Genomic DNA, 19,953 nt, shown 5'->3' on the forward strand with positions numbered 1-19,953 from the left:
ATATTTTGTCTTTGGAATGATTGTAGTTTGTATATGTCCATTCATCCAGGGTTCATCTGACATTAATCTCCAGAATAATTGACAATGTTAAGATTGTGTAATTCCTGTAGCAGAATCTTTATCTTAAGCACTTTCACCATACAATTAAAATCAGCTGTTGAGACATTTAAACGTTTGCACTCTTGTGATACAAAGGTTTTCAACTCTACAAGATGACAAAACATGATTTGTACTACTTTGCATGGTGTCAAGAATTTCTGGTTTACATGTACTTTTACTTCATTTGAAAGTAAACTGAAAAATATTTGGTGCTCAGTTATTTTACCTACAAATGGACATGAGCTAAAAGTGTAAATGACTCCATTGTCAAAGTTCATTTTTCTCTCAGGCTTCCAATCCACTAAGAGCTTCTATTGCACAACGCTCTTCCACTGTAAAATAACATTGCTGAAAGTATACCACTTGTCAAATAAACACTTAATTTTTACAAATGGAAAACTATGTTCACTATTCACAATTGAATATACAATTAAGAAAATTGTTTCAATAATAAAATTTAAGCACAAAATAAGAGATGATACAAAGGCAATTACAAAAGAGAAAACAATACCATGGCCAAAACAACTGTCAACTACTACAAAGAAAACTATATTGAGGTACATGAACCCCACCAAAAACCTGTGGTGAATGAAGTTGCTAAAGAAGAGTACCATCAGTTCCTGCTCTACTAGCAACACTTGTCTGTTGCTCCTGATGGCATTTATTAAACTTCCTAGGGGATTAATTCAACTTGGATCATTTAGAATCCTTGGTTCAACAGTTTATGTGTATGCAGCAACACTCCATCAATGAAATCATAACTGGGAAACACAAGCCCTGGAATTTGTGTCAACATGGTACATGTATCATGTAAAAAGGAGGGGGGGGGGGAGAAATATTTAATACTGATGTGGCCTTGTATTGTAGGAATTTGTTTAATAAGGTAGTGTGTATTAATATTTCTTGATTTAGCAATTTTTTGTGGATATAAATTTTTAGTGGATTCAGATTTTTTTTTCTGAAAGGTACTCGATATTCATGGGTTTAAAAAATTATATATACACTTGTGGGAAATTTGCATATGGTTTCCAAGATTTTAATTTTTTAAAAGTGTGCTTGATGCATGAAACATTTTCTATTTTTGATGTTTTTGTCCTATTTAATTTTAGAGTGACAACTACTGTATCTAAAATAAAATGCCGGTCCAGTTTTAGCTTCTCCTTTTGGGCAAGTGTATAGTTTGGTGTGCCATCTCCAAACTTTTTAAAAAGCTTTTACAGCTTTTCTATAAAAGCATGCAAAGCAAACCTTTGATCAACTTGCTTGCTATGTTTGTTTGGATGTTTGTAAACAACAGGTAGGTGTTGGTTTCAGAATTTTTACTATATACTGGAATTTGATTGGACAATTAACATAAACTTTATTTCATGCCAATTTTTATTGCCTAATAAAATCCTAGTATATATAAAACAGAATGAAAATGCCTACCTATTGTTTGTAAACATCCAAGCAAACATAGCAAGCAAGTTGATCAAAGGTTTGCTTTGCATGCTTTTATAGAAGAGCTGTAAACATTTGCTAACTTCAAACAAAATCATTTCTTTACTAACAGATGAACTGTTTAACATACAGAATGTGGAAACAAATTATCCCTTAAAGGGAGGTACAACCAAGAGGGAGGGGGTATTAATCATGTGAAATCATCTTGTGGAAACATGTAGTATCTGTTTCAATTCAACTTATTTGATATAGAAGAAGATATGCATATTCTTATAATAAACAACAAAAATACATTAAATTTTTATATAAATATTTCTTATTTTTGTACAAAAACACAATAAAAAAATATCACAGTCAGATTAGCAGAAATTTTGAATAAGCAAGTTAAATATCAATAACAAAGTTGACCTAATCTTAACTATTTTTAAAATTTATAACAACAGCTGTATGGTATCAGATAACTGTAAATTCTGTTTTACGATTTCACAACACATATCTTAAATATTACATAACAATGCATGATTATCGAAATTTCTAAATGTATGAAAATCAGCTTATAGTAAGCAATGCCTTATAATACATAATTAGAATGAAAATGAAATAAACCAGGTTATTTAACATTCTCTTCTTTGTCAATTTTTCATGTAATACAGAATAATTGAAATAAATCTCTAAATCTCAAATCAATATCCTGCTTTAACAGCATGTATAGGTGGTAAAATGTTATGTTTCTCTGACCCTGGCCGACCTTGTGATGGTGGTCTTTGTAGAGGTGGTGGCAGATCTTTTTTAGTTCCCTTTCCATCCATTAAATTGATTGGATTCACAGAGTCTGTTGGTAAATTAAATCCTTTTCCGTCGTGTAATGATCCGTCTGGAGAATTTGACTTCATGTCCCCAGCTGATGCAACAGATAATGTAGAATCAGACTCATCATCACTGGAACTATCTTCCTCCTCCCCTGTCTGAAGTGGTTTATCTACTGGAGCAGAAAATGATCGGAGATCTCCTGAGACATTTAAGCCCACCTGTCCCTCTACTGTCTGAGGAGCTGTCTTTGGGTATCTATAATATAGGATTACATATTTTTAAATATGCTAGCTTATAAAGCTATGAACAGCTGAAATGATGTAGAAAATCATATTAGAAAAAAAAAATTAGGATCATTTTGATTGGATTATTATTACTCAAAGTTTCTTTGTTTATTGGTAAATGACTTATTTGCAACACTTTTTTTCTTTACATTTAAAAAATTCAATAAATTAACAAAAAATAAAACAGTGAAATATAATGTTTGATAAGATTTTTTTATTTTTTTTCTGCCAGATACAATGAAGTCAATTTTCCACCCTGTTTTCTTTAATGAATGTGAACTTTTAGTTGTAGTGATGAACTGCTGTCATCATAAAAATATTTTTTTTTTGTGTAACTTTTTGCAATGCTTAATGTATATAATCTACAGATACAATAAAATTTCATCCAAACTAAATAACAAGTATCCTCAGGGTTTTGTCTTTTTGTTCACTCTCATTCTTGTTTGATAAATCTTTCTTGGACTTTTTTTTACAGTCCACTGACCAAGCCTGAATGTAATTTAATCTCACAACTATTTTCATGTGCCTGTTTTTATTCAAAATCTTGTTAGTGGTTGCCCTATACATATATAAATTTATTTTGCTAAGAAATGCATTGTCGGAGAATGATCTCTGATATAGTTTCTACCACCTGTCTTGCTAAGGACTGTAGGCTGACCTCTAAATGTCTTTTTGTTTCATGTGTCATTTTTTTTACCATCTCATTGGTGTTTACCCTAACATCCACTTATTTGAATACTTACTGGGTAGTTATCTGTTCAAACAATGGAGGTATATATCCAGACACAGCATCTCTGGCAGCACTGTGTCTTCTTTTGATGGACATCTCTTCCTGCAATAACAAGCATGCAGAACTTATTTATTGGCATAAATTACAAAAAAAAACATATGTACATAAATGGTTGTTTATAATCTTTTTATATAATTAAACTCCATGAGGTGAACCAACGCCTGTGTGAATCATTTCGATAGAGTCCCTGAAGTGGATACCTTGGTATGCAGGGTTGTCAAACTATGCAAATTAATGCAACATTAAAATAATACTCCAAATTGACAACAACACGTCAAATGGTCTGCATTTTATTTGCTATGGTCTACATGTTTCACCTGCAAGGCAGGCTTCATCAGGACAATTTTAATACAGAAATTAATCCCTGAAGTACTCAAAGTGGTGCAGTGAATTTGATGTGGTCATGGTGAGAGAAACAATGAAAAGTGAAAGTAGCAATACAGAGTTATAAATAGGTAAGATAAATACAGAAAATTAAAGTTTGTTTACAATGTAACTTGAGTTCGTTTTACTATTATATGATACATGAAACTGTTCTCAAGGCTTGGTATCTAATTGGACGAAATTCCCATGGTTCGTACCACTTCGCAAGGCTTCTCTTCCAACCTGGCCATTGTTGAAGGTTACTACTTCCTTGCGCATTGGCAACAAAGGAAGATTATGGTCGCCGCTATGGATAATATAATTTTTAGATCGTCTGCAGTAGTTGGTCTGTTTAATGGCATGGTTGTGAATTCCTAGTTCATTTATTAAGATCGGCCAGGTTGGAAGAGACTCAAACTTAAATTTTCTGTATTTATCTTATCTATTCATAACTCTGTATTGCTACATTCACTTTTCATTGTTTCTCTCACCATGACCACGTCATATTCACTGCACCACTTTGAGTACTTCAGGGATTAATTTCTGTATAAAAATTGTCCTGATGAAACCTGCCTTTCAGGCGAAACATGTAGACCATAGCAAATAAAATTGCAGACCATTTGAAGTGTTGTTGTCAATTTGGAGTATTATCTTTTTATATAATAAACCCCTTATTTAGTCTTTTAGTGAACTCTTTACTAATACATATTGCCAAATCATTATTTACCTTCAACAAGTTATACATAAATAGCTTGAAAATTCAAGAAATAAAATTACCAATATTCCTCTGCCAGACTGCACAGGAGATTGTGTTTTGCCTCTTGTATATGGCTGTGACAGACTGTCTGGTAGACTAGGCTTGGACCATGTTCTGGTTCCCATCTGTGTTTGTTGTCCTTCTACAATTGTTTCCTCATCATCTCCAGATTCACTTTGTTCTGATGTTAAACTGATACCTAGGTAGTCAGTTACTAATCTTCTTAACCTCCTATAGGCTTCCTGGATATCATCTATAATCAAACAGATTAAATTCATATTATACTCTAACAAGTTTGCAATATGACTAGTCAAAAGAAACTGACAACACAAAATCAAAGCACTTCTAAATTTTATTAGTTATGCATGCTATTTGATGAAGATTTAAAATTTTGATTTCAATAATTAGCTTTTAAAAGTAACGAAAATGTCAATAAAACAAATATGTATCGAAATGTGACTATTGTAGTTTAATAAGACTTTCATACAATTACACATTTTGCATTAACTGTAGTTGCTGTAGCAAAATGTTATTGATTTATTACAATAGAAACCTGATAAACTATCCTTCTTTTGCTTAACCATAAACTAGCCATTTGACAACAATGACATCAGTAACAATTGTAACTTTCATCAGAAACAAAACAATCAAATCTGTAAATTTTTTTTATTCATTGTGTTTAGACAGTTCAGTATAATAAAAATCTCTAACTAACCACTGTTGATCATCATATCAAAGAAGCCAGGATGTTCTTGGTTGTATTCTAAATACATGTCTGACCTCTTTAGAGTGTAGTCCATCTGTGCGTCTGAGTAGATACCTCTGTCCCGTAAACGTTTCTCATGAGAATCTTTACTCAATGGCATAATCAACACATATCTTGGTTCAAAATAAGTATTTTTAAGTGTAAGCACACCCTGTATAGAAAAAAACCCAATAAAATAAAAAAAAACTTTTATGGCAGGGATAACATATGAGGAAATGTGGCTACTTCAATAAAATCTTTATAGATAAATATATTAACTGATGAACACTTTTTGTTGAGTGGAGGTGCTCTTTTTACATTTTTTACACAAACAATTGGTATTTTTATGGTGTAGTTTTGTTTACGCATAGCAATGACTTGTTCTAAAACACTTTCAAACCAGTGTATAATTTGATGGTAAATTATTATAGTATTAACCTAGTTCTATTATAGAATTCACAGATCTATCTACAAACATAACTCTATGTAACTTGTTATCCTTTTAGAAATGTGTATAACATTATAGGTCCTACTTTATTTTCTAGAAAACATGAAACACTTTAAAACAAACAAAAAACATTTGATTTCTTAACATGAACTATTTATGTATTTTTGTATGTATCTTGAAAATTGTTAAAAAAAGTTAAATTGTTCTTTCTTATTTTGACCGCCTCATTTTGCCAGTACCCACAGGTACACCTAATATGTCATTTGCAATACAAAGTTGTATGCATGTTTATGTTGTTGCTCTACAAAACTTTGTTGTTTAAGTTCAGTCCTTTCAAGTAATACAAATGGTTTTCAATTAATCTACAAGAAATATTTGTTGTTGCCTACTGTTAAGCATAGTTACCTCAAGTTCCATATGTACAACACAAGCTAGACCTTCTCTTGCAACACATTCAACTGACTCCATCTGTAAACCATACCAGTTACTATTATACTGATATGTCTGGATAAACTGACCCTGGAATGAAATATAGTACATACAGCTATAATAAGATTGAAAGTAGATGTCATGCCTAAAATTCTGATGTTATAACAAGAAGTTAGCTGTCTTAAAAAGATGAACAAATAATTTTCAAAACATTTATTTTTGTAAATAAAGTTTGTAACAGTTCCCAAATTTTAATCTCCCCTGATTATTATTGTTAAGAAATTATCTCGACTCAAAGGCTGTTTCCTTACCATTTTGATATCATATTCAAACTTTTCAAGGGTAACATAGTGATAGTCCTGTCCCATTTTTTCTTCCTGATGTGGTCTTCTTGTTGTGTGGGAAATCCTAAAAGTAATATCAAGCTACACATTTCAATATCAAAATATATTGTCATCAATATGCATCATTTTAAAACAAGTGTAAAGATCTTTTTTACTATATATATATATTAATCACTACATTAAAATAAAGAATTAATCATTATTATCACATATTTTGTACTGATATGTACGTTTTTGCATGGCCAATAATAGCCGGAAGTCAAGGTTGGTTATCAGCCCTCGGGCCGATATCGATATCAGCCCTCGAAATCCATATCAAGCCCCCGAGTTTAACTTCCGGTAAACTGTCAATCAAAGACTATTTGTAAAAAAGTTGAACACAATGAAAAGAAATTTAGAAAGTTACGAATCAGTAGAAGAAAAAAGTAGAAATCAACAGTGAAAATCACAAAAGTTCCCGTAAAATTTTGACATCATAAAGAATTTATAAAATATATGACGCCACACTGGAATGAGTAGCGATATAGGATTCTTCTTAAGCATTTTTAACATTTGTAATGTAACATTTTAAAGTCGTTTAATATTTGCAATTCTTAGAATTAATATATTTATTGTTAATCATTTCTGAAACTTTTCACAAAACGTTGTTTACCTACTGTGATACGAACTTTTTTAAACTCACAGTGATACATTTTTTATTTTATTTTCGTAAAATATCTTTTTGATTTTTGATGAAATATCAAACATAATTTGGTGTAAGCTATTTGTTTTCTCTTGCTTAAAAATATGTGATAAATAGATTATTACATGTCATTTTTCATATGGTCCCTGGTATCAGCCCACGACCCATATCAAGCCCTCGGGCTAAAGCCCTCTGGCTTGATATGGGAGTCTAGGGCTGATACCAGGGCAATATGAAAAATGCCATGTAATAATCTATAATAATAATTTGATGTTTTTTATTTCTAATTTGAAAAAAAAACCACTTGAAGATATCTATTTAATAGTATCATCTTTACACATAGTTTATAAATCAATCATATTTATTGATTTACCTGTTTTTGTTTCTGAGCTATCATAATGAAGGTTGATCAAGAAAATTGTACCAAATTTCAAAATGGTTCAGTTTGGTTTAAATTCTTTAAAATGTTTCTCTGACAAGGACGTAAAACTAATAAAGGTTCAGTGTAGTCATTTGATATTCTAACTTCTATAATCTTATGTGATATTTAATATTTTGGAACAATGAAGTAGATACAACTTACCCATAACCAAAGTAGTCTCCAAATTCATCTACAAGTTTCATTGCCAAATCTTTCTTCCCTGATCCCTGGGGTCCAACCAGAACTAACATTGGGTAAGGTGTTTCTACACTCGGTAATGTACTGAAATAAAGCATTGAATTTGATCAAGACAAATAAAATATAAATTTAAGATATAATTGGTACTACAAACATTTTTTTTTACCTGTAGTTGAAATTAATTACTGTTGACTAGCTCTATAAAATATTTTTAACTGGTATTTACAATCTAAAAGATAATTTACTTGTCTTAGACTGTACTAAAATTGTTTTGATTGTCAGCGACTGTAAATTGATTTTTAAACTATAATATGTACTTGTCCCAGACTCTACTTGGTTGGAGGAACTGATAAACAACATGCATTATACGACTGTAAATTGAATTTTAAACTATAATATGTACCTGTCCCAGACTCTGCTTGATTGGAGGAACTGATGAACAACATGCATTATACGACTGTAAATTGAATTTTAAACTATAATATGTACCTGTCCCGGACTCTACTTGGTTGGAGGAACTGATAAACAACATGCATTATACGACTGTAAATTGAATTTTAAACTATAATATGTACCTGTCCCAGACTCTACTTGGTTGGAGGAACTGATAAACAACATGCATTATACGACTGTAAATTGAATTATAAACTATAATATGTACCTGTCCCAGACTCTACTTGGTTGGAGGAACTGATAAACAACATGCATTATACGACTGTAAATTGAATTTTAAACTATAATATGTACCTGTCCCAGACTCTACTTGGTTGGAGGAACTGATAAACAACATGCATTATATGATCTCTGGATGCTATAACTTCTAATGGTGGATTAAACATATTTGCTGCTGCAACCTGAAAAAAAAAGTAAAAAAAATGTCAAAGAAGTAGAGCAACATGTTTTATACCAGAGAAAAAGTAGTTTCCATTTATTTTGAAACTGTTAAAATCAACAAAAAAGGAAATAGATATGTGCTGTATCAACAGATTGTTGTATAATAACATATATAACTGAAACCGTTTAGGAAAAAAACTTTTTTGCGAGTCTCATTCACTAATATTTAATAATAAGGGTAAATTTTAATTATATACCCCGTCTGGTATCCGTCAGAAAATGTGAGTACTCTCAGATCTGTACTTAGCGTTTTATTTGTTGTTGGGATGTATAAATTCCCTGCCACATCAAGTCTGTGTTTTTGTAAGATGTTTTTCTGCTTTTAATCAACCTGATGAGTAAAGCCCTTTCAACTTATTTTTATAGTTTGTTCTGATGTTCTGTTGTAACACAACTGTCCCAGGTTAGGGGGAGGGTTTTGCACCAGCGTTTAGCAAACTAGTTTTATCCTGCCATGTTTTCTGTATGTCCCTATCACAATTCAGGAGCCTGTAACACAGCGGTTTTTGTTTTTTGCTGTGTATCATATTTGTTTTTCATTCACTGTTTTGTCTATAAATCAGGCTGTTAGTTTTCTTGTAAGAATTGTTTAAAAGTTGTCATTTCACAGCCATTTTATAGCTGACTATGCGTTATTGGTCTTGCTCATGGTCATATGTTGACCTATAGCTGTTATCTTCTATGTCCTATGGTCTCTAGTCGATTGTTGTCTCATTGGCAATTATATCCCAGCTTCTTATTTTTATATATTATGCTTAAATACACTATGGCCATAAAAGAGATCTTAAAATGTCTAAGATTTAAATGATGAATATCCCTTTACTAACCTTTTCTTCAACCTCCACTTTGTGTCTGTCAAGCTGTGTTAAATTTTGAAGTCTAAATAAAATACAGAGCCTATAATCAGGAAGTTCTTGAATGGGATTCCGTAACAAATTAAGCTGCCTCAACATACGTAATCCTTTTACAAACTTGATTTCTGTGATATCTATTACCTATGATAAGTGATTAAAGAAAATTTAGTCATTACAGTGGAAATTTAATTGTAACATTTACACAAATTATCTCCCCTTTATTCAACATTTTCACCAAATAAATGAAATAAATTATCTATGAAAATTAAAACCTAGTCCTTTATGAAAAATTTGGTTCTTTCAACTTACTGCCTTTTTATTGTGCCTTTCTTAATTTTATTTTTTAATTTGAACAAGATATTCCACTCATGAATGATTTGTTATATGACCTTCCAGGCTTATATGAAGACAGACTAAAATAAAAAGTGATTCTGTAAGCCTTTTTCAAGGAAACCATCTTGAAAAGTATCATTGTTTAAATAACACAGGATTTGAATTTTTAATTTCTTTTCATAAAATATCTGAGCCAAAGGGGCTACCTCAATAAGTTCATAGTTTTGAAAGAGGAGAATATGGTGTTTACCTTATGTTTGCAGATGCAATATTATTTCAAATTGATACAACCTTTATGTTTATGTTTTGTGTGGCCATTACTAACCTCATTATCTTCCACATCAATACACTCCATCAAATCATGGTCTTCTAAACCCTTCAAACTTCTTATGTTGTTTCCACATAAATTAATTGTCTGCAAAATTAAATATATACATCAATACTTACTTTTAAGTTGAAATCAATAAAATAACTTAACTTGATGTTATCCAATGATTACAAAATACTAGTAAATCAGCTTTCTCATTTTAATAGTATACACTTGCATTATCAACCAGGTATATTTAGTTGATTTTTAAAAATCTGCACTTACCATATTGAAAAATGAATGTATTTAATAAAATTTCTACAAGAGAAAGCATCATTATTTACAAAGATAAGTCAAATATGAATAGTTGAGACACTGATTGTACATGGAACAAAACAACTTGAGGGAGATGTAATATTTGAAGTCAAGTTCCTCCTAAGTTGCTATATGGTGAAGTCTAGTTTTTATGTTTTGGCATTATTTCTACACACTCATCATTAGTTATTATTATGTAAAAAATACCGCATAGTCAGCTATAAAAGGCCCTGATAAGACAATGTAAAACGTTAATGTTTCTATCTACTTTAATTGAAATATTATATACATTTTAGGATTGTTCCTTCATAAACTCTAGTAATCTTTTTCACAAGAATTATTTTGTACCTTAATCATGCATCAACTATGTTGAAATTCATTAAATATATCAATCTGATTGTTACAGATTAATTAGGGATTTGTTTGGATGCAAAAACTGTTTTACAATTTGACTCTGTATTTTGGATTTCAAAATATTTATTTATTAATTTTTTATTTTTGTAAATAAAGATATATATGTAAAGATTACTTTTTAATATTTTTTTCTGCTCACTTATATATATATCAATATGTATAATATTCAATCATGTTAAAAAGTTTGATCAACAAACTGCTTTAATAGATAACTTCAGAACAAACAACAAATTTAACCACTTCACAATATTACTATGTAATTTCTTACTCTGAGTCTGTCTAATGTCTCTATGTTTTCTATTTTCTTCAGATGATTATGACTCTACAAAAATTCATATAATGACAATTAAGAAAAAAGATAAAGACATGTAAATTATTATTTGAATATCATTTTCCCTGTTAACTAAGTGTAAATGGTTAGGCAGCGTATACAGGAGTATTGTTAAGCTAATGTTGCGTTGCAATTTTTTTTACAAAAATTTCATGTCAGGATGAGAACAAGTTAATTACACAATTCAGCAAACAAATAGGCACAATAAAGTGATGGACAAGGAATTGACTGTCCCTGAAAAATGGGAATCTTGCTGATATTTGGAAATCTTGCCCTCAACATAGTGTATCAAATTAAATGTTCTAACTTCAACATATTTCTGCGTTTATATACACCATACACAGAAAAACGGGCAATCATGCTGCTGGATGGAGATACCTGTATAACAAAATCACATTCACCCATGATATGGCTGAATGAAATTTATTCTAACTTTGCATCTGAAGTTAATTACCTCATGGAATTGTCATGAATTTTTATTTTTACACTTTTCACTATATAAACTTACCAGATCTAGCTGTTGAATGGGTAAGTTATCTAATCCTTGTATTTTATCTATCTTGTTGTGAGCTATACTGAGTTTAGTTAACCTCTTACAATTCTCCAAACCTTTAATTTCCTTCAATTTATTATCTGATTCTCAGTTAAGGAAACAAAAACATCAAAAACAATATTATAAACGCAAAATTTATTGTTTCTGTTAAATCCTTACCTTGCAATAAATTACTAAAGCTACACAAAACTATGATAAATTTTTGATGTCTATAATGGTTAAAAAACTTTGTTGAAAAAAGCTATGATTATGGTTTATAACTTCTGTCATTGTATAAAACGGATCATGAAATAGGTTATATTTAATTCAGATTAATGCAGTTAAATGAAAAGAAAACCTGAATTAATAAATAAATAAGCTTTTGAAGCATCTGTCAGAGTTTCTTAAATCAAACGTTTTATCTGTGATAAAAAACTGCTTAATGGTTGAGTTTTATTATTTTGAAACATTTATCAAAGTTAGAGAATATATAAATTGTTATCTTTACACAGAAAACATTATCTCTCAGTTTCACTGTAACTGGAAAATTGCCATCAAATTGGAAGATAAAAATGTCAAGGATACGATCTAGAACCAGACTCATTAGATAGTGGTGTGGTGTCAAATCTGTCATTTCCTCTATATCATTGTAGGACAAGTCTACTTTTTGTAAGTTCTTTGGTGGTGAGAAATCCAGTAGTTTAGTAAGTTTGTTGTGTGATGCATCTAGTATTAACAAATACTTCAAATCATTCAAGGGAGACAAATCTGCAAAATAAAAAAAATCTTGGAATCTGCATCCAAATTTTATTTTTATCATTATAACTTAATTTCCATTAATATAAATTTGTGTCAATGTTAAAGAAAGAAAAAGATATTCAATAATAGTAAATCACATATATATATGAGCAGTCAGTTACATCAAAATTGTTGGTTACAGAAAGCAAAAATACTCTTGATCAGCCCTTTCACTATTTCCTGTCTGGCAGACTGGAGAAAACTGACACACAAACAAGGGTAAACTGAACAACATAGCTAACTTGTCATTATCCAAATGAATGATTTGTAATAAATGTAAGGTACAGCATTAGTGGGAAATTGTTCCAACTCCAGTTCAAACTTTTAAGAAATTACAATAAAAACATGGTAATATATCAGTAAATATCTATTTAACGGTTATTACAAGTTTGCCAAGGTTCATTTTCTTTTTGTAATATTATAATTAGAGTTGCACTTTTAAACCAAACACACAAGATTCTGTAACTTTCTATTTTTAACAGTACTTTCTAGTCTGTCATTGTCAATTTTTCACTCTCTGCTGACTTTGCTGTCTAGAAGGAAAATAATATGCTTAATGATCAGTCTTTCTAGTTTGTTTTTAAATAATCACCCAGAATATTTTAAAGGAAGGGTGTGTGAGTGTTGTATTGGGTTCCTTATTGAAACAAGAGGCTCTCAAGAGCCTGTGTCTCTCACCTGAATTTACTAAAGCTTTGTAAATCATGTGAAATAAGGTTAAAACATAATTAATAGTATTAGATATTAGATATTATCAGATACTATAATGATATCTAAGATAATAACGTAAAATTTCCTTAAAATAACCAATTCAGGGACAGAAACACAACGAGTTGTCAAATTTGTCTGTTTGTCGGCAGATAGGTCTTAATCTGATGAACATTTTTACCCAATGTCAGATTTGCTCTAAATGCTTTGGTTTCAGAGATACACCGTACACGCCAAAATCTACATTTTACCCCTATGTTCAATTTTACCCATGGCAGCCATCTTGCTTGGTTGGCCAGGTCACCAGACGCATTTTTAAAACTAAATACCCCAATGACAATTGTGGCCAAATTTGAATAAATTTGGTCCAGTAGTTTCAGAGGCGAAGATTTTTGTAAAAGATTACAAAATTGTATATAAAAAATTGACTATAAAGGGCAATTACTCCTTACGGGGTCGACTGACAATTTTGGTCATGTTTGACTTATTTGAAGATCTTACTTTGCTGAACATTATTGTTGTTTACAGTTTATCTCTATCTATTATAATATTCAAGATAATAACCAAAAACTGCAAAATAACTTTAAAATTACCAATTCAGGGGCAGCAACCCAACAACAGGTTGATGGATTTGTCTGAAAATTTGTAGGCAGTTAGATCTTAATGTGATTAACAATTTTTCCCCATGTCAGATTTGCTCTTAATGCTTAAGTTTCAGAGATATAAGCCAAAAACTGCATTTTTCACTATGTTCTATTTTTAGTCGTGTCGGCCATCTTGTTTGACAGGCAGGGTCATCGAACAAATTTTTCAAACTACATACCCTAGTGATGATTGTGGCCAAGATTGGTTAAATTTGGTTCAGTAGCTTCAGAGGAGAAGATTTTTGTAAAAGATTACAAAATCATATAAAAATTGTTAAAAATTGACTATAAAGGGCAATAACTCCTTAAGGGGTCGACTGACAATTTTGATAATGTTCACTTATTTGTAGATCTTACTTTGCTGAACATTATTACTGTTTACATTTTATCTCTATCTATAATAATATTCAAGATAATAACCAAAAACAGCAAAATTTCCTTAAAATTACCAATTCTGGGGCAGCAACCCAACAACGGGTTGTCTCATGAATCTGAAAATTTCAGGGCAGATATATCTTGACCTGATTAACATTTTTACTCCTTGTCAGATTTGCTCTTAATGCTTTGGTTTCAGAGATATAAGCCAAAATCTACATTTTACCCTTATGTTCTATTTTTAGCCATGGCGGCTATCTTGGTTTGTTGGCCACGTCACCGGACACATTTTTTAAACTAGATACCCCAATGAAGATTGTGGCCAAGTTCGGTTAAATTTGGCCCAGTAGTTTCAGGGAGGAAGATTTTTGTAAAAGTTTACAGACGACGGACAAGTGATGAGAAAAGCTCACTTGACCTTTCAGGTCAGGTGAGCTAAAAAGGGGGTCCTATGTAATTTTTGTTGTTATTTTGATAATTAAAAAAACTACATTTGAAGGATGGGTGTTCCAACTCCATTCTGAAGCAAGCCTCTATTGATGCTATAAATTATGATTATATTAATATTTTTACAAATACATGTAATTACCTGTGATTTCATTGTAAGGCATCTCTATTTTCTGAAGGTGAATGTAATTGGCTAAAATTGAAATGTCTTTCAGAGAAAATCCCTATAAAAGTAAAATTAATGTAAAATTCATCTGAAATAATATAATGACCCTTCAAAATTCAAATGATATTAAAGATCATCAAAGTACTTTGTCCTTACAGATACTATTTACTAAAATATGAAAGTTTTATTTTCTATTATTTTGGAAACAATACTTCTTGTGAAAAACAAACTGAATTTGTGGTTTGTACATTTCATAGTGACTGTATACGTATCACTGAAAGTCAGATATAAATGTATCATTATCTTTCCAATCATATTAGCACCTGACAATTATAGTCACTTTTTTTAAATATCATAGAGAGAAATATAAATGACAAATAAAATTCACTTCTAATTTTAATTTAATTTTAGTAGAGTCCTTAAATGTTGAACTGTTCTTTAGAAACAAAATCTGACATAAAAAGAGTTTTAAAGTAATTACAGGAATGGCTGTATGAAGATAAACTTGCTGTGATCCATCAGCTGATCTTCCAAGATTAGTCATCCCTCTTCCAATGGTCTCCTCATCCAAGATTCCATCAGGAGATAGCTGTGCAAACAAAATAATCATTTTAGAAAATGCAAAATAACACTAAAGAAAGTATGAAGTAAAATCACAATATATTCAAGCCCCCATGAATTATTTCGATTCTAATAGGACAAATACGGCAGTTGTTTTGGATTGAAGCGCTCTAGGTGGTGGAATGTTTTGTTGTTCCCGCAAATAAACACACTTTTAGATTGATGTAAAATAACTGAGTAAACTGAATAAATGATGTTGCTTAAACTATTTACAATAACATATTTAAATAAGTTTGGATGAACCTAAATGATTATTGTACTTATATGTCTCATATGTATACAAAAACGGCTAATATAACACATTTCAGCATCATTTGTTTATGTTTCCTTGTTGCGATGATTTTTGGTTTCACAAGAGTGTATTTTCTCGTAAAATGCTTATATTCTGACGTCATTGTTCTATGACGTCGGGAAGCTCATTCATAAAAACACATATGACGTGGGAGTACAATCAGAACAGCCCTAACAATATATTCATATTTTACCACGGGTGTGTACTCCAAGCGTTTGAAGGACGTCATGTTAGAATGAATTTTTTTTTAATAATCAATTTGTTACCTTGTTGGTAGTGAAAAACGATAAAAATCTACTTTTAACGACCTGCAACACAATGACGTTATAATTATTTTGATGTTTTGTTGGATTTTTTCACAAAGAACATAACCATGATAACCTTGAATGACAATGAATGATGTTCATGTATACTGTATACTGTAAAATAAAGTTGGTGATCCTATCTTTAATTTGCATCATTAAAACAAAAATTGATGTATCATCAACATGTACAAAATGTAGGTTTTTTTTAACAAAAAATATATGGAGTAGAAACGTCATCTTGAGTGATCGTGGCTAGTAATTTCTATTGTTTAGGCAAAATACACAATGCCAATTTTACATGTCAGCGCCTATAAAAAGACTTCAGCTCTTTCAATACACCTTATTGCTTTCATGAAATATGTCCCAGTTGACTAGATAATCTGTGCAGCTTGAACTTTTGAGGTCTATTGTGAAGTCCAAATTTTACAGACACCTTTGTAGCAACCAGTATTTACAGTAATAGTGGACAAATAGTGATAAGGTATATGGTACAATGTACATTTGACGATGATTTGTACATGTTACACAATATAAAGTGAGTACATCTGCCTATTAAATAAATATGATGAGAGAAGTCCCCAATAACAGTAGAAAATTCAATAAAAAAAAAAAATTGGGAAAATTTTCTCGAAATTTTAATTGTACTAATGAACTCAAAATCGTTCAAACTTTTTTATGTCGTGTTTTGAATTCCCGCATCTGCGCAGAAATCGACAATGTACTACCTTTTTCCGGTCTTGTTTGCATGAAACTTTGAGTAAAAAATATATTTATCAGTCTAGTATAAAATAGGAAGGAACGCAATATCAATTTCATTTTTAATAATTCCTTGACATGAAAAAACGTTACCTAATGATAGCGTTTCTTTGTTTACATTGCATATGACGTCATAACTTAAATAATGCCACAACTAAAATCCCTAACAACAGAACCAAAATCAGAAACATTACGGTATTTCCGTTTTGAAATTCGGGTAACACGAATGACCGAATAACACTGTTATTATCCAAATAACACTTGCAATGACTGAATAACACTTGAAGTTTTAATATTAGCACATCTTGGTGACTTTTAAAAATTGATTATTGAATATTAATATATTATCGATGTATTTAATAACTTAAAAATGATTTACAGAAAGCAGATAAGGTCATAAAGATCATTTTAATTTTAGAATGTACATCGAACTTGGCGGCCATTGTGATTTCCGTGGTCACCATATTGGATCTACATACTAAATTTTTAAAGTTTTTTATGAACTTATCTGCTTTCTGTAAATCATTTTTAATTTACAAAATACATCGATAATATACTTATAATTAATATTCAATGTTTAAAAGTCACCAAAATGTTCTTATATTAAAATTTCAAGTGTTATTCAGTAATTACAAGTGTTATTCGGATAATAACAGTGTTATTGGGTCATTCGAGGTACCGTTGAAATTCAGATATATGTTTGAATTTAAAAAAATCATACAGACTTCGTCCCCTTTCACAGGTAATGCCTGCCTCATATTATTCAACAACAACAGCAGAATTGTGTCATAACATGTTGGGACACTAGATTCCTTATTATTATCATCAAGGGTACCTCGACATCCTCTTCTTCTTCTGAATCATAATATGAGCTCTGAGGCTGATCTTCATCAGCAGCAGTAAGTGCCACTTCTGTAGCCTGTCTGTCTTGATCAAGTGACAGAACATTTGTGTCGTAATTTAAAATGTGTGTTTCTCCATCGACATGCACATAACCGCCTTCAACAATAGGCGAAAACTGCCCATTTTGTATTCCCAATTCTTCATCGTTCCAGTTGTCGGCCATATTTGTTTTCTTGGATACAAACAGATTCGCACTGAATGTATTTACTTCAAGCTTAATATAGTTTTGAAATACTGTTTAAAAAATAATACATATGACGGAAACTTGAATTTATTTTCTTTGGTCTCTACCAAAAAAATAAATGTTCGAATTGATTGTTCTTTTATGTGTTGTTGTTAAGACGGACGAGTGCTGTCCCTTGGCTCATTACCCTCCGATCCGATTTGAGACAGAGTTTGCCAGTCTAGTTTTTGGCCGATAGACACGTTTGCCGTATTTCTTATAAAAAAAAGACTGTTTGTGTTACGATTGGAATCAATTAGTTGCTTGTATGTTAATAAGTTACATCAGAATAAGGATTTATATATTCAGAAATCAAATAAGATTATTACTTGTAGAAACAGACATATAATTGATCATAATTATATTATATATGTTTCTGGTAGAAAGAAAGAAATTGCATTATTTCTACATTGGTTAAAAGCTCATTAGAGCTTATGTTTGTCTATGTTTTATATACCATACCGACTCTAAATAAAGCTTATTTATTATTGAGGCAATTGCCCCACGTAGGAAATTTCAAGACCAAAAGCTTGTCATGCAGGTTTTATATCAAATTGTTTCCATGGCGAGTGTCTTGCAAGAAGCAAGATCTGTTTTCAGATGTAAGCCCTGGGTTTTTTTTGGGGGGGGGGGGGTCCATGTTTATTATTTATTATTAGTTTCCAGTGTTATTTATCTTATTGTTTGTCGTTTCATGTTTTATCTGTTCCCGGTTTGTCTTTATTTGTTTATTGATTGCTCTTCTGTGTTCTCTTAATGTTGCATTTCTTTCAGTGTAATTTCGTAATTTTGTTTTAAACTTGATCATGAGTTTTCTTCTATTTAAGACTATTTAGCTAATTTTTACAACTTAACTACTATAAATAGTATCCCAGTTAGGAGTTACATCAAGTTGTAATTGAAATGTGTTATAAAAACTTACTTGAAATACATGTAGTTATTTGAAAAAAAAACAACACATAATTTACAGGTATAAAACTGCAAGCCGAAATACAAAAATTAGCAGCCACATACTTAACTATGTGAATTACATTTTTGCTTTATCCTACATGTTTGTTTTTGATGTTGTCCTTAAAAATTACTGACATTGAATATATTCATTTTGCTTGAGATCAAAATATTGTAAAACAAGCTTAAGAATGTGTCCTCAGTACACGAATGCCCCACTCGCACTATCATTTTCCATGCTCAGTGGACCGTGAAATTGGGGTAAAAACTCTAATTTGGCATTAAAATTAGAAAGATCATATCATAGGGGACATGTGTACTAAGTTTGAAGTCGATTGGACTTAAACTTCATCAAAAACTACCTTGACCAAAAACTTTAACCTGAAGCGGGACAGACGGACGGACGAACGAACGGACGGACGCACAGACCAGAAAACATAATGCCCCTCTACTATCGTAGGTGGGGCATAAAAATCATTAAAACAGAACTTGCGTTTTCATATTAAGAAAGGATCTGGGAAACTCCCAGAAAGCATGATTTTGCATCTACGATATAGTGGATAGATACGATAGAAAAGGTACTTAGGACACTTGTTGCTTATGATATAATCTTTCTAATTTTAAAGCCAAATTAGACTTTTGACCCTAATTTCACGGTCCACTGAACAAAGAAAATAAAAGTGCGAGTTTCCGAGGTTAAAGTTTTTGGTCATGCAAGGTAGTTTTTGATGAAGCTGAAGTCCAATCAACTTGAAACTTAGTACACTTATTGCTTCTGATATGATTTTTCTAATTGTAAAGCCAAATTATACTTTTGACCCCAATTTCATGGTCCACTGAACATAGAAAATGAAAGTGGGAGTTGCAGGTTAAAGTTTTTAGTCAAGGTAGTTTTTGATGAAGTTGAAGACCAAACAACTTGAAACTTAGTACACATGTTCCCTATGGTATGATCTTTCTAATTTTAATGCCAAATT

At 31.0% G+C, this 19,953-nt stretch overlaps 1 protein-coding gene across 1 annotated transcript; it reads right to left on the reverse strand.

Moving 5' to 3' along the window:
- Positions 1 to 1,828: 1,828 nt before the first annotated feature.
- On the reverse strand, positions 1,829 to 18,166 carry LOC139494458 (leucine-rich repeat and guanylate kinase domain-containing protein-like). The gene is made up of 16 exons (XM_071282621.1): positions 17,738 to 18,166; positions 15,410 to 15,517; positions 14,905 to 14,986; positions 12,376 to 12,558; positions 11,767 to 11,891; positions 11,196 to 11,249; positions 10,217 to 10,306; positions 9,532 to 9,699; positions 8,558 to 8,664; positions 7,775 to 7,894; positions 6,477 to 6,573; positions 6,142 to 6,255; positions 5,259 to 5,460; positions 4,564 to 4,796; positions 3,377 to 3,465; positions 1,829 to 2,604 (listed from the first exon to the last, which is right to left on the reverse strand). Exons 1-16 carry the CDS (start codon positions 17,966 to 17,968, stop codon positions 2,223 to 2,225), a joined length of 2,385 nt encoding a protein of 794 aa, XP_071138722.1. The 5' UTR covers positions 17,969 to 18,166; the 3' UTR covers positions 1,829 to 2,222.
- Between the last annotated feature and the right edge of the window lie 1,787 nt (positions 18,167 to 19,953).

This window comes from Mytilus edulis, chromosome 1 (assembly GCF_963676685.1).
Source record: "Mytilus edulis chromosome 1, xbMytEdul2.2, whole genome shotgun sequence".
NCBI lineage: Eukaryota > Metazoa > Mollusca > Bivalvia > Mytilida > Mytilidae > Mytilus > Mytilus edulis.

Bases quoted from the DNA above. Each gene is read 5' to 3' on its own strand.
- LOC139494458 (XM_071282621.1), bottom strand. From the start codon at position 17,968: ATGGCCGACAACTGGAACGATGAAGAATTGGGAATACAAAATGGGCAG. The intron at 6,256-6,476 runs GTAAGGAAACAG...ATTTCATTCCAG, and splicing joins TTGAATATGATATCAAAATG to GGTCAGTTTATCCAGACATA. The intron at 2,605-3,376 runs GTAAGTATTCAA...CCTATATTATAG, and splicing joins TTTGAACAGATAACTACCCA to ATACCCAAAGACAGCTCCTC.